At 39.9% G+C, this 14,767-nt stretch overlaps 1 protein-coding gene across 2 annotated transcripts in view; it reads left to right on the forward strand.

Annotated features, from left to right (window-relative positions):
* The window catches only part of PRKD3 (protein kinase D3), a 41,740-nt gene that overhangs the window by 15,109 nt on the left and 11,864 nt on the right, over positions 1-14,767 (forward strand). For both annotated transcript variants that reach the window (XM_008946425.1, XM_008946426.1), the window contains 6 exons: positions 2,134-2,323; positions 5,703-5,780; positions 7,679-7,862; positions 9,346-9,469; positions 12,323-12,400; positions 14,023-14,299. In XM_008946425.1, coding sequence (XP_008944673.1) covers positions 2,134-2,323; positions 5,703-5,780; positions 7,679-7,862; positions 9,346-9,469; positions 12,323-12,400; positions 14,023-14,299 — 931 coding nt within the window. The remainder of the gene's footprint in view (positions 1-2,133; positions 2,324-5,702; positions 5,781-7,678; positions 7,863-9,345; positions 9,470-12,322; positions 12,401-14,022; positions 14,300-14,767) is intronic.

Consider the following 14,767-nt stretch of genomic DNA (forward strand, 5'->3'; position numbering starts at 1 on the left):
TAATCTAAAAGAAAAAACAAGCAGGGTTCTTTATTATAATGGTTATGATGATTGTTGAGAGGTTATCAATGATACTGCAAGTGTATTTGGGTTGTAAGACAGGACAGGCAGGGATTAAGATGCATTTGTTTTGTTGCTGCTTTCATGGTGAGGTGAAAGCAGTGCTTTTGCCACTTAGTCTTTCCTACTTACCCAAATCTATTACTTTACAGCATAGCAATTCTTACCATAGTTTGAAATATAAATTGTATTGATTGTTTAGTTCAAGAACATAATTTTTTTTAGCTAAAGGCTATGAAGCCTAGTACTGAGTCATGAAAAATATTTATTCTGACGTTTGTAAGTATTGGTAAGATCTATTCGTTGAACATTACATGGATTGTAACCATTCCTCCTATCACAGAATTTATGATTTCTACAAATGTGTGTAGTACCTCTGACACCTCTTCTTTGCTATCCAATTTCAAATACTTGGCTTAGATAATCAGTAATATATTACCATATTTGCAGTTCATCTTTCAGCTTAAAATTCCTTAGCTCAGATGTTTAAGGCCATCTTGCTTTACATGTTTCTGTAGATGTAGGTAACTGTAAATTTATCCTACTGAATATTCAGTATGATACTCAATGCATTTTTTAATTGCTGAAGTTTTTGTTTTAACTTAATTTGAAAGATTTTTTTTTATTTGGTTTCATTTCCAAAATTATTTTTCAATTTTCTAAATATCTTTGCCTAACTTAGTAAGCAGGCATGCCATTACCTTGCTTTTTAAAACTTACAGCTTGAGGTAGCGATTGGATTTTGGCTTGCCCACCACCAGTGTTTTGTATTTTATCCCTTATATAGGGGTCTGTATGTGTGGTCTGTGAACCTTGCCAGGTTGCTTAAAAAAAACACAAAGTCTTAAGATTGAATTTTTAGCATTTTAGCTTCTGTGGAAATAAAGACTTATGCATACTTTCCTGCTCTCTGCAAGGCTTTTCCATCTGGTGTTTTCATGGTTTTGTTTTACGATACCTTTTAAAGCTTCTTGGCCAGGTTGCTTTCTTATGCAGTCACTTTCTGAGCCAACACCTCCCTTCCAGCCACACTGTTATTTTTTTTTAAAAAATTTTTTTGTTTTATTTCTCTAAAGTAGAATCATATCATAGTTTGGTTTGGAAGGGACCTTTAAAGGCCATGTAGTCCAACCTCTCTGTAGATAGCATGGACATCTTCAACTAGATCAGGTTGCTCAACCAAACTGACCTTGAATATTTTCAGGGATGAGACATCCATCACCTCTCTGGGCAACCTGTGCCAGTGTTTCACTACCCTCATTGTAAAAAAAATTCTTTCTTATATCTAGTATGAATCTACCCTCTTTTAGTTTAAAATCGTTACCCCTTGTCCTGTCACAACAGGCCCTGCTAAAAAGATTGCCCCTATGATTCTTATAGGTCCCCTTTAAGTATTGAAAGACTGCAGTAAGGTCTCCCTGGAGCTGCTGCTTCTTCAGGCTGAACCACCTCTCAGCCTTTCCTCTCAGCAGAGGTGTTGCAGCCCTCTGATCATTTCCATGGCCCTGTTGTGGACCCACTCCAACAGATCCATGTCTTTCCTGTGCTGAGGATGCCAGAGCTGGACACAATATTTCACATGGGATCTCGACAGAGCAGAGCAGAGGGGCAGAATCACCTCCCTTGGACTGCTGACCATGTTTCTTTTGGTGCAGCCCAGGATACAGTTGGCCTTCTGGGTTGTGAGGGCACACTGCTGGCTCATGTCCAGCTTTTCATCCCGCAGTACCCCAAGCCCTTCTCCATCATAGAAGGCCACTATGTTGTTGAGGCAGGACTTGCCCTTGGTGGAGCCATGCTGGCTGTCTTGAATCACCTCCCTGTCCCTTATGTGCCTTAGCATAGCTTCTAGGAGGATGTATTTCGTGATCTTCCCAGGCACAACAGTGAGGCTGACAGGTCGGAAGTTCCCAGTGTTGTCTTTCCTACCCTTTTTAAAAATGGGTCCAATGTTACCCTTTTTTTCCCCCCAGTCACCAGGGACTTCACCTGACTGCTGTGACTTTTCAAAGTCGTGGCAGTAGAACTGTTTCAGTGTTTTGGTGCAAGTTGTGTATACTTTCTTTATTCCAGCGCTGCTGCCCAGAACCTAGTAAGAGAATTCCCTCCTGGAGTGGCCGTCCCATCTGGATGGAGAAGATGGTGCTTTGCAGAGTGAAGGTTCCACACACCTTTGCTGTTCACTCTTACACCCGTCCCACCATATGCCAGTACTGCAAGCGGCTGCTCAAGGGCCTGTTTCGCCAAGGGATGCAGTGTAAAGGTACACAAGTAATTTTCTGGTGCAGCAATAAACTCCAGTAAAAGTCTTGTATATAATCCTGAGTGCAACTTATGTTTTGATTGCCAGAAGGTTCTGTACTGCAAACTGGGACAATGCAATTTGAAAAACTGTACCTTTTTGAGAGGATTACAGCAGCCCTCATTTTCATTGCAGTAGGCCGTGCATCATACGTTCTTCTGAAAAATAAGATTTAATGACAGGTAGACTGGGAAGGAACACCTTGATTCTAGAAGGATAATTCTAAATTAATAAAAATGGGAAATAGTTGCCTTTGTTCAGTGTCTTTCTTCTTGATTAATCACTAAAGAATTTATAAGTTTTTGATTATATTATTCTAGTACAGAGTACTAGTTATTACCTTTTGGAAAAAATTTATACAGGTAAGTGCCTTTCCTGACTAGCTTAGGCTTCATCAACTGCATGGTTTTTACTTAGCATATGTTAAGATCCCTGACTTCAGTTCTCAGACTCTTTCATGGAGTTCCTGGGGCATAACTATGGCATTGTGATCTCCTCCTGCTTCTTGTTGCTGGAGAGTGCAGATCTGTCAGCTTCCGTGCAGGAAAGACAACTGGAGTCATGAGCTGTAGCCATTACTGTGGATGTAGTTATGGGTATTAATGGAAACATTAACTTTCTGTTTCCCTCATGTAAGTTTGTCAGATGTGAGTACCGAAGGTGGACGTTTTGAAAGAGGCTGTTTAATGTGTCTTCAGTTTCTGTTAGTAGAGGAGAGCAAAAATTGTAAGCTTGGGCCTGTGTTAACTTTCTTTTGGCTAAAAATACTGCTGTCTTATGTAAGTAAGGAAGCAGTTTTATCTTTCATTTCTGTTTTTATTGATTTGCAGTCTGTTTGAAGTCTGCGTCCTCAGCTAGTTTTGATAGGATTTTTTTTTTTTAAAGTCAGTGTGTATCTTGGGGTACCTGCAATACCTAAATAATGAAGCCTGAAAAAGGTGATTTGCAGTTTTAACATATAGATGTACCTGGACTACTGCATCCAGTTCTGGAGCCCCCAGTACAAGAGGGACATGGACCTGCTGGAGCGTGTCCAGAGAAGGGCCACGAGAATGATCCGAGGGCTGGAGCAGCTCTCCTGTGAGGACAGACTGAGAGAGTTGGGGCTGTTCAGTCTGGAGAAGAGAAGGCTCCGAGGTGACCTTATTGTGGCCTTCCAGTATCTTAGGGGGGCCTACAAGAAAGCTGGGGAGGGACTTTGTAGGATATCCAGTAACGACAGGGCTAGGGAGAATGGGGCAAAGCTGGAAGTGGGCAGATTCAGGCTGGATGTGAGGAAGAAGTTCTTCACCATGAGAGTGGTGAGACCCTGGAATGGGTTGCCCAGGGAGGTGGTTGAGGCCTCATCCCTGGGGGTCTTTAAGGCCAGGCTGGATGAGGCTCTGGGCAGCCTGATCTAGTGGGAGGTGTCCCTGCTCATGGCAGAGGGGTTGGAACTGGGTGACCCTTGTGGTCCCTTCCAGCCCTGGCAGATTCTGATCTGTTTTAGCGGAGTACTTTAGAGCCCTAATGGCTCAATGGTTGGACTTGATGATCTTGGAGGTCCCTTCCATCCTAAATGATTCTATGATTCCATGCTAATGAGTTGTGACTGTATATCCAGCTGAATAAATGGGGATGCCATATCAACTTCAGGGAAGTGAATGATACTGGATAGAAATAGCATTTATGTATGGAAAACAAGCCTAGAGAAGTGTTATGTATACATGCAGGACAGAAATAAGTACATCAGTAGTCCTCCATTTCTGCAGTATGATCCTGTATGTAGTTTTAATATGTCACGAATTGATACCAAACAAGCAAAATATTTTTATGCTGCTTTCTCCTACAGATTCTTAAGGTTTCCCACTGACTTCCTTGTGCACATCCCCAACGATTGGGGTCTTTCAGCAATCCCATGTTCCTGAGTACCTGTAAGAGCTCTGGATTTCTTTAATTGATCCAGGCTTATACTTGGACTCTAAGAATGGTCTTGGGGATGCTAAGGCTATATTTGTGGTAATAAATTAAATGTGCCCAGGAACATTCTTAAGCGCTGAGGTCGACTAAGATGAGGTGACCAATGCCCATGAGCAAGTTTTCTTAGCATCTGAGCCTGTGTGGCTGTATGCAGATTGCCTGGTTGGGAACAGTTTTGAGGAATGCTGTGGTTTATGAACTAGACCTGGGGACTGTTTGGGATTGTACTAGTGCTGTGGGCCAGAAGCATGCTGGGGGATGTTTCTGACTAGGCAGCTGCATTGCAGTACCCAAGAATTTTTCTGGACATAGTTTAATTTATAAGGACTCCCTCTCAGTCTTTCTGGTTCCCTGGTAGCATTTGAAATGTCTCAGTTTCTTCCAGTCCCCTTCAGACTAGTGAAGTAACCATATTCCAGTAATATGGACTGAAAGCATTGCTATAGAAAGGACAGTTCATTGACTGCTTCTTTGTAGGCACTTGGAAGCTGAACAGGACTGGATTTTGCTCCAGGGTTTGGCTTCTCTGCCACTAAGTGGGGAGATAATTATTTTTCTCCTGTCTGGGCTTAAAAAGAAAGCACAATGAGCTTTCCTTGGGTAGCAGAATGGGACTAAATTATCAGTTTAAAAACAGTTGTGGGGGCAGTAGAAAGTTTTGAAATTCTTTATGCTGATACAGAGTTGAAAATTCCGGCGATGCTGCTAATAAAGGAAATTCTTGTTAATACCACTGATGTTGTATGCTGGATTTTGTTCAGGAGGCTGCATCTGATACCTCGGATGCAGAAATGGCATGCATCAAGGCTGGATTCCATCTCCACATCAGGCCAGATCTGGACATAACATTGTTCTGTTTGCCTGTGTCAGCAGGCAGAAACAGAGCTTCAGTGCTCAGCCCAATCTCTAATCTGAATGACAGGGGAACTGGACTTTGTACTGCAGAGGATATTTGCTCTGTGATACAGGTGTGTGATCCTAGGGGCTCTAGTGGCTACAAGTCTTAGGCAGCAGGTGGGGAAAAATGATAGAGATGAGACATTTAAATCATATAGCAATGGAAAAAAGGATGTGGAACAAATGAGAGGATGGGGAAAATTACATCATAAATGGAAAAAACTACAGAGAATGCTAGAGGAGTAGAAAATGGTTTTGTACTGGAAGGGGAGGTGCTGACATAATAATAGTGGTGGGGCACATCAACATCAGGACAAGATTGTTCATTTCCTTCTGGAGGTGACCTCATTGGTGCTGTCTTCAGTTACATGAAAATGTGTGCATCTGAACTGAAGTTTGTGATGGAAGTAGTGAATGATGGAATGTTACTGTCTGAGTAGGAGTAAGATTCTGGCATCATGGTCTTATTTATATTCTATTTTAGATTGCAGATTCAACTGTCACAAACGCTGTGCATCTAAAGTACCTAGAGACTGTCTTGGAGAGGTGATTTTCAATGGAGGTAAGATGAGAAACATGCTTTCAAATAGTGACAGGTCTTTGGAGGTTTAACAAGATGCATTAACTTTTAATTCCCTCATCTTTGAATATATTTTGTCTTTTTATTTTATCTTCCCATTTTTTTCACTTGAGATTGCTGACAATTGAGAAGATTCACTGTAAACCTTATACTCTGACTTTGGTTTTGCTTAGTCTTGGCAAGTACAGCATGCTTTGCTCGAGAGTGCCCAAGAGAAATAAATCAAGAAGCCTTCTCAATGTACAAAAATTAGACATCTGTTGTGATCAGTCTGCTCGCTGTTCACCAGGAAATTATATATTTTTAAATGTTAATATCTGAAGACCAGTACCATTTTTTGTAACTTTCTCACATCCATGATTTTTAGTGGCCAGAGCTAGCCCAGCAGTTTATGAGGTAAAAGAGAAAGGAAGAAACCTCAGTTAGGTAGGACTATTTTCTGAATAGACCTTATGGAGTTGAAAAGGGAAGGTAAGGAACAGTATGTTTGGAGTCTTTATTTTTTAGAGCAGTGTTAAGCTGATGAAACAGGTGATGGATGAACAGACGGTGAGGTGGATTGAAAGCTGGTTGAATGGTTGGGTCTAGAGGGTGGTGATCAGTGGAATGAAGTCTAGTTGGAGGCTGGTAAACACAGGGGCAAATACTGGCAAATACTGGGTCAAGACCTGAAGATGGGGCAGAGCTTACCCTCAGCAAGTTTGCTGATGACTAGGAGGACTGGCTGATAGGCCAGAGGGTTGTGCTGCCATCCGGAGGGACTTGGACAAGCTATGTCAAATGGGCTAATGAGCTATATGGGCTCACAGGTTTTGTTGGACCAGATGACCTCCAGAGGTCCCTTCTAACTTCAGCTGTTCTGCTATTGCGTTGCCCCAAGTCTTGATCCTTGGCACATGTATTTTTGAGGGTAATAAAATCAATGACATGCAGCAGATCACACCAAACTGCACAACCTGATTCAGAGTCCTGGGCAGCAGCCCTGTTATCCAGTGGATCCATTGCCATTGCACATCGTATCCCATCTGTTCATTGCCTGCCTTCTCCAGCGCCAAGGCTCTGGTCTGGATCTTCAGATGGATGGCCGTGAGCAATAACCTGCAACATGTTGTTGCTGCAGCCCTCTTTCATCACCCCTGTGATGCTAAGGTGCTAGGGCACAGAATTTGGGAACTAGTATTTCTTACAGTTCTTCTGTGGGCATAAGGAGTTGTTTATTTTTATTTTTTTATTTCTTCTACCCTTAAATTGAGCTCTCCTTAGGAAAAAAAAAAAAAAAAAGCTACAGATATTTATATGTCTTAATTCTTAGTTTTCCACAGTGCAAGTTGTACAGCTTTTGGAAACTTTAAAATTCTGCCAGCTGGGAGTCAGATGTGAATGAGATCTCTTCTGCTTTTCTCTTCTCCTACAATACCACAGCCCTGCTTTCTTCCCTTTTGCTATTATGGGCTACAAGGGCAGCAAGAACAGAGTTGAGTTTCTGTTGACGGAGAATTTAATTTGCACAGGAATAATTCTCTGGGTCATCTCTAGCCATCAAAAGGTTACTTTGTACTGATTACTTGTGGAACAGAATTACTTAATGAGATTTAGGTTTAGACCTTAAGCTTTTCACTCTGTTTCTTTCAATATGAATCTTATTTTAGTTGGGTCTCTGTTGCCTTGGCATTTAGCAAAGCCAAATTGATAATGTTCATTAGCATACTTTGCCTCTTTTAGCAAAAATTTGAGAATTTTGTATATTTTAATTGTACTTTTATGTTTACCTGCATAAATATGAACTGAAGAAGAAATTTTTTTGGTTTTATTTGGCCTTTCTTTGTTCTTTTTTTAAATTGTGTACTTGAAATAATATCTGAATCCTGTGCTCTTTCCAGAACCTGCTAGCCCAGGCCAGGACTTGGACATGCCAATGGAAGTTGACAGCAGTGAAATGAGCAGTGATGGTAGTCGAGGTCTAGATGACACTGAAGAGCCTTCTCCTCCAGAGGACAAAATCTTTTTTATGGATCCATCTGACCTTGATGCAGATAAAGATGAGGAAGCTGTCAAAACCATCAGGTAAGCCATAAGGCAGACTTCTTTGCTCTGCAAGTACTTTCCTCAGCATTGTGAGCAAAAACATTTCTAATAAGCCAAGTTTTACTGCTCAAATGGTTGTTTTTTCATCTGTGTTGTTTTTTTGTTTTGTTTTGAAGCTTGAAAATGCTGTGTAAATTTATCTTGTCTCAAGGAACTCTGAAACATAAATTATAATAATATATTCTCTTCTAATTGGAAAAAGTGCTGTTTTATTACTGTTATCAAAGAAATAAAACTGAATTATGAAAACATGGTAAAATATATGGCTTAACATGGCTAAGACATGAATAAGGTCTTTGTGACTAGCCTAACATAGTTACTGTTATTATGTGTATTGATTTTAAAGGAATTACTTGAGATATTTTAATATTCACATCATAGTCTATGCATTTTAGGCAGAAATTTGCTTTATTTATCTTGAATGTGATTTTTCTGAAGTCTTCTGTCTGTTGTTAAATAGTTCCTTTAATCAAGCTTGGTCTTTTTACTTTTTGTATTATCTGAACAGCATCATCCCGCTTTTCTTAAGTCAGTCTTAATAACATAAGAGCAGTTGTATCAGGTCAAATTAAAGGTCATTTTAGCTCAGGGCTTAACAGCAAATACGTGAGGAAATGCATTTCTTTCAGTGATATATAGCTCAAGGACTTCCTGAGTTGGAAGTGTCATCTTTTTAGTGTTCCACCTCTAGGTAGGATTTTTCCATTCGTTTCTAATGGGATTCCAGGCAATTAAAGTTTTTAGAAGGTACAGAATCCTGTGGCAGCCAATTCTGCAGTGTAACTGTGTGCTGTATTAAAGCATCCTTACATTTCTGTTTTTGAATCTACCTTGTCATTTTGGGTTAGTATCCCATACAGGAGCTCTTGTATTAAGCAGAAGGTGTTTGACTCCCATCTTCAGTGCTATTAAAACCTGTATATGTAACTATTGACTCTGTCAGAAGACTAGAGATAGTCAAATCCTTGTCTGCAGGACAATTAATATCCCTGAGCATTGACAGTTTTCTAGTGCAGCTGTGATTTGAATTAACACACTCCTGCTTATGTTTTCATAAACTGAAAGTATGCTTAGATGAGGATGTTCATTAGTGTAATAAAAATCTCAAGAATTGTCTGTGTAAATTGACTATGATAAGGGAAAATGATAGTGATGCTGATGTTCAGTATACTTTTATGCTGGATTAAGACCACCAGTCTCAGCTAATTGTTTTGAGAGAGGGTGATTTCTATAGGTGTCCTCATTCCAATGTATTTCTTCTGTGTTCTGCAGAGCAATTTAAGTACTGTAATATTTGTACTGTGAGAGCTCAGATACCTTATTAGTGTCATCTATCAGTGACATTTGTATGGGAATAAAGGTGCCTGCTCCTGAAAATTATGGGCTAAACGTGTAGTACCATATAATTGCAGTACTAGTGTATTTTAATGTGTTGAATATTAACTGTTCCGTCTTTTTTTAGTCCTTCAACAAGCAATAACATTCCTCTCATGAGAGTTGTACAGTCGATCAAGCACACAAAGAGGAAGAGTAGTACTATGGTGAAGGAAGGATGGATGGTCCACTATACTAGTAGAGACAATCTGGTCAGTGACTTTAGTTTCTTCCTACATTAAGTTAAATTACTTCTCTAAATCAGTGTATTTAATTTCTTAGTTAGATATTCTGGTTTGCAGTATCATTTGAAAGAATTTAGCTGTGATGTTTGTTATAAAGAAATCTGGTGCAAAGCAAAAACTGCCATTTATTCAAAATTCTTCATGTGGTGATTCAACAGCATATTCTTCCTTCCTTTTAAGAAGGCAAAACATCTTTAAACTGTCTCAAATGGCTTGTTTAAGACTTCAGCTTTCCTGAGACAATAATTTTGAATAATTTGCTTATGTCTTCTTTCTGTTTAGTATTTGAACTAAATGTTTTTATCAGTGTTTTTATTCTACTGCATGAAAAGGTGGAAACCATTGTAAAATGATGAGTTCTGATACGGTTGTCATTATTATTCTAGTGATCTTGGTGTTTGTAAGTATTTATGTGTAGATATGGGAGTCTTTCATTCCCCTAGCAATTCACTCTGTGTAAAAGTAAGCATTGTTGAACACTATCCCCTCAAAATTCATTATGCCTCTTGATGTCAGTTGGATTGAGTTGTGACTTGACTGCATGTTCTAGGGTATGCAAGCATCCTCCAAAAAGACTACGTTGTTGTTTCCAGAGCTACCAATAATCTCCCATTTGAACCTTCTTTAGCAAGCTCCTTGGCTTTGTGTATTGAGGAGGGTGATCAGGAAGAATAGCTGGGTTCCTTAGAGTTATCTGGTGGGAGGGAGAGAATGCTTTTGTCCTTTACTAGATGAATGAAAAGGATGAAGTCAAGAAGTTCCCAGATCTTGTGAAGAACAGTGTCATATCAAGACTGTTCATGAAAAGCAGCATAAATACTCTTGCATTCTTTCTCTCTGTGCAGGAGTGTGATTGAAGGGGACTTCAGAAATGTAGAGATGCAAAGCTGTTTTAAGTTCTGCTGACATCAAGCTGAGGGGTGATACTAGTCAGCTCAGGATACTGTAGCATTTTTACTGTTATTAGCTAAAAACCAACACAAGTGGTCTGTCAGGAACTGCCTTACAAAAGATTTCTTCAAAACACAGTTTTCCAACACCTAGATGTATTTACCGCAAACCAAAGTAACCATCTAGCATATTTCTGATGAGATTCTTGCCAAGGCTACTTAACAGATATAATTGTCATAATCTGGCTGTGGAAAAACAAAGGCCAGGTAGCAGATGAAGATAAACAGCTCTAGCAGAACTGGTCAGAACAGACCTATTTTTCAGCTCTGATTTAATATTTCATTAATGGTACATTTTTCCATGGATGATTTTGAACCTTCTCATAGAACAGTGATCAAATTGTGCCTTAGTTTGATTTTCTTCATCTGTCAGTCTGAGTGCTACCTAGATGACATCTGCTGAAAAAGGCCATTCAGTTGAAGGGGAGTATTCTGCCACAAAGCCAGATACCTTCAGCCAAGCAAGATCTCATAGAGCTTCCTAATGGGAGGAGACTTCCGTATTAGGCATTACAACATCGGCTGTTTCCCTTGAGTGCTCTGCTCTCCGCAGTGTCAGACTATTTCCTATTCCTGAAACAACTTGGGCTTTCTGTCCCTTCCAAAGAGGGCTGTTTTAACAACAATACCTGTATGCTCCTTGCCTGACCCTGGATAACAACCCTTTCTCACCCTTTATAATGAGAAGTTTCTGTATCATCATCTGTATTCTCTTCCTCCCGCTGAGCTCATCCTTTCTCAGAATAGGGTATGGGCAGATGTTGAATCTCTGAGCGAGTTACAAACCTGTTCCTTAATTCCTCCACCTCCAAAGTCTTCCCTTATTCATGATTTAATAAAGAGCATATATGTCCATGACAGGTTCACCCTTATGCTGTCACCCAGTTTCCATTCAGTTCTCACTGGGAATTGCAGTAAGTTAAATCCACTAATGACCAAGCTCCTACAGGTAGTCTTAACTTCCCCATGACTGAAGTGATTTAAGCTCTGCTGAATTATGTTCCAGGCTTTGTCATCTTAGGCCAGAGCTAAGGGTCTTGGATTTTTGTCATAAAAAAATTAAAATGGGTTTCTAACTATACGAGCATGGTACAAGCAAAGTAAATTAGATTCATACAGCCATATCAGCTTTCTAAAAGCTTCTTTGTTTAGGGGAATAGTCTTCTGCTTAAAATTACAAGACTCTTTATGTGCTACAGCTTATTCGTATTACTTTTTAGTGGAGAAGACATTTTTCAGTGGTGGAGACTTCCAAATAATGGCTATTTAGTCTGGTTTGATTTTTATTTTTTTATCCTGAGGTATTTTGTTCACTTGAATCTCATAATCTGCCTGTCTTGCCACTGTGTGCTTTTAACCTTCTAGAATTCTGTGTTGACAAAAGAATTAAAGACTTGTTAGGCTTGCTCCATCCTTGAACCCTTGCAATGTTGGTGTGAGGGCACAGAAGGAGAAAGCATGGCTCCCACAGTTGTTACTAAATTAAAATAATTCAGAGTTTCTGAGCACATGCATCTGGAGTGAAACCTATGTTGGTAAGTGTTTTTCCTGTACAGGATAACTGCTTTTGTCACTGCTGTTACTGTGAGGTGTTATTTTTTCTGTTTCTGGTAATAATATTCTAGCCTCTTCTTGAGTTCAAAACAAAACAAAACAAAACACCAAAACTTTACCAAAACAAACAAAACCCAACAAAAAAACCCTTGTATTGCCAAAGTGTATTTTTTCATGTATCTAGTCTAAGATGCAACTGTAGATTAACATTGATTGATTATCTTAGTAATTTAAAGCATTTCTCATGTAGATAATCAGATAACAAAATCCATGCCAGTGATTTGTTCCTTATGTTATTGTACTCTGCATTTTGTAGAGAAAAAGACATTACTGGAGACTGGACAGTAAATGCCTCACATTATTTCAAAATGAATCTGGAACAAAATATTACAAGGTAATTAATGATGTTGATTAATTATGCTGTACTTGTTTTACATGGTGCTTTATAGATTTAAAGTTTAATTGTGAGCAGCATAAATATTATCTCAATTTCCCCATCTTTATAAATCAAAACTGTGGCCAGGTTAATTGTTGGCCAAAGCCTGCAAGTGAGAAGGACCAAGACCAACCCTGAGAAGTTGCTTGCAGCTCCTGTTCTAATCCTTGCAAGTATATCTCTCCTTACATTTTACATGTATCATTCTCCTGTATTACCTAGCATATTAAGGTTTCTTCACAATTACCAGAGAATTTGTTTGGCCAGCAGTTTAATAAAGGCTATGATTTTTCTCTTTAGTGGCTGAAAGCTTGCATGCTTATGTATTCTATTTTGAGTTTCCTAAAACTAAATTATTCCCAACTGTACAACTGAAAGTTGTAAATAGGATTTGGAGGAAAATTTACTGTGCAGCCTGGCATATATAAGTGAAGCTTAGCAGTAAGTTTAGTCTATTGTTAATATAGTAATATGTACAATGCTGGAATATTCAGGAAATGTGTTTGAATGGATAAACAGGATTTTTTCCCTTTCTTGTCTTACACCTTTAGGTGGGCATCCAAATCTTGCAGCTTCTTCCTTTGTAACATCTCTAAGATCGAGCCTTTTCTCTGTACACCCAGCTAAACTTGCCCAGATCCTTTTCATCCCTATTTTGACCAATGCAGTCTCTTCTCAGACCTCTCTGATACTTGTATTGCCCTGTGCATTCAAAACACAGCTGGTAAAATATGTTCCTTGCTTGTTGCTCCGTTATGTCACTGCTTTTAGTCCTTTGACTTGCCCCGTTGCACTCCGTTTTTTAACTGCTTAAACCTCAGGTTTTTTGTCTGTGCTCTTAGAATCATTCCCTGTTGTGCCTTTACATTTGGTCTTCATCAGCTACTGTCTCTTATCCCCTTAATACCAGTCTGGTGTTCACCTGCTTGTTCACTGCTCTTGCAAGTGACACGCACCTGTACACCATCCCATGTACGTGGAATGTCCTCCTGCAGCTAGTGTGAACTTGAAACCACTTCTTCCTTCAGATCTCTTCTCAGTGCTGCTTGTACTGTGATCTCAAACTGACAAAGTAGAGGGAGTCAGTAGAAATTGCTAACATCTGTATGAAAGAGATTCTTCACCTAAAACAATAAGACAAGTGAAGCAGTGCTTGTTGACTAGCTTATATAACCACATCCTCTTCTGAATGTTCTCGTTTCACTTTTTTTCCCTGTCATGTTCTTCTCTAGCTATCCTGCACGAACTACAGGGGGAAAATGGTCATTCTGTACTCGCCCATCATTTGTATGGGGTGGGAGCATGTCTCGTGCTGAATGTAAATGCAGTCTGTATAGAAAACAGTAGTTGTATGGAGAGAGCTGTGGTGGGGCTGGAGGCCTCTCTAGACTTCTCCAGAGGAATACAGAACACTGGGTGGGCAATGGTCATGCACAGTTTGACATTAGCTGTGAAGCTGGGTGTTTTGGTGCTTCAACACATTGCTTTGGTTTCTTTGCAAACGTTTTTAAGCGTTGAGTATCAGTATATTAAAAGATAATGTGCATTTTCATTTTTTAATCTTTAATGTTTTTCTTCAGGAGATTCCGCTTTCAGAAATTCTCCAGGTGACTCAGCCTCGAGATTTTTCGCACGTGGTGCAGGGCAGCAACCCCTACTGCTTTGAGATCATCACTGACACGATGGTGTACTTTGTTGGCGAGAACAATGGCAGCAGTCACCACAGTCCTGTTCTGGCTGCCAGCGGAGTCGGGCTGGACGTAGCTCAGGGCTGGGAGAAAGCCATCCGTCAGGCCTTGATGCCAGTCACCCCTCAAGCTAGCCTTTGCACTGCTGCAGGACAAGGAAAAGACCACAGTAAGCAGGCAGACGAGGCACTACCTGTCGCTCGTATTCTGAAGCTCTTAATGGTAGAGACTCCTTCCAGAAAAGTGCTTGTTTAGAGCAAAGTGTTGTCTGTTCTCTGCTGAGCTGTGTGCGTAGTTTTCCACGGGTCTCTAAAGAGTGACGCTCAGGTGTGTGGAGGGTCGGCTGTAGCGGGAAGCAGTAGCTGATCAGAGTTACAATAGGAGTGCATCTTGCAGAGGTTTATTGTAGGAGCATTAAGAACTCACATGATAAAAAGAGACCATAGTTTAGATATTTCTAATATGCTTTCATAAATAAGTAAATATTTTCAGACCATTTACATATACCCTGAAAGAACTGAATTTGAATGCTTTCTGATGTTATCCCCTGCATATTTTTTTTTTAAACCTGTGAGATGTCAGTAGCTAAGGAGAAGAAAGGCATTAGTGATACATTGTAAATACTACTAGTGATGGA

The sequence above is a fragment of the Merops nubicus genome, unplaced genomic scaffold (genome assembly GCF_000691845.1).
Source record: "Merops nubicus isolate BGI_N331 unplaced genomic scaffold, ASM69184v1 scaffold9678, whole genome shotgun sequence".
Taxonomy (NCBI): domain Eukaryota; kingdom Metazoa; phylum Chordata; class Aves; order Coraciiformes; family Meropidae; genus Merops; species Merops nubicus.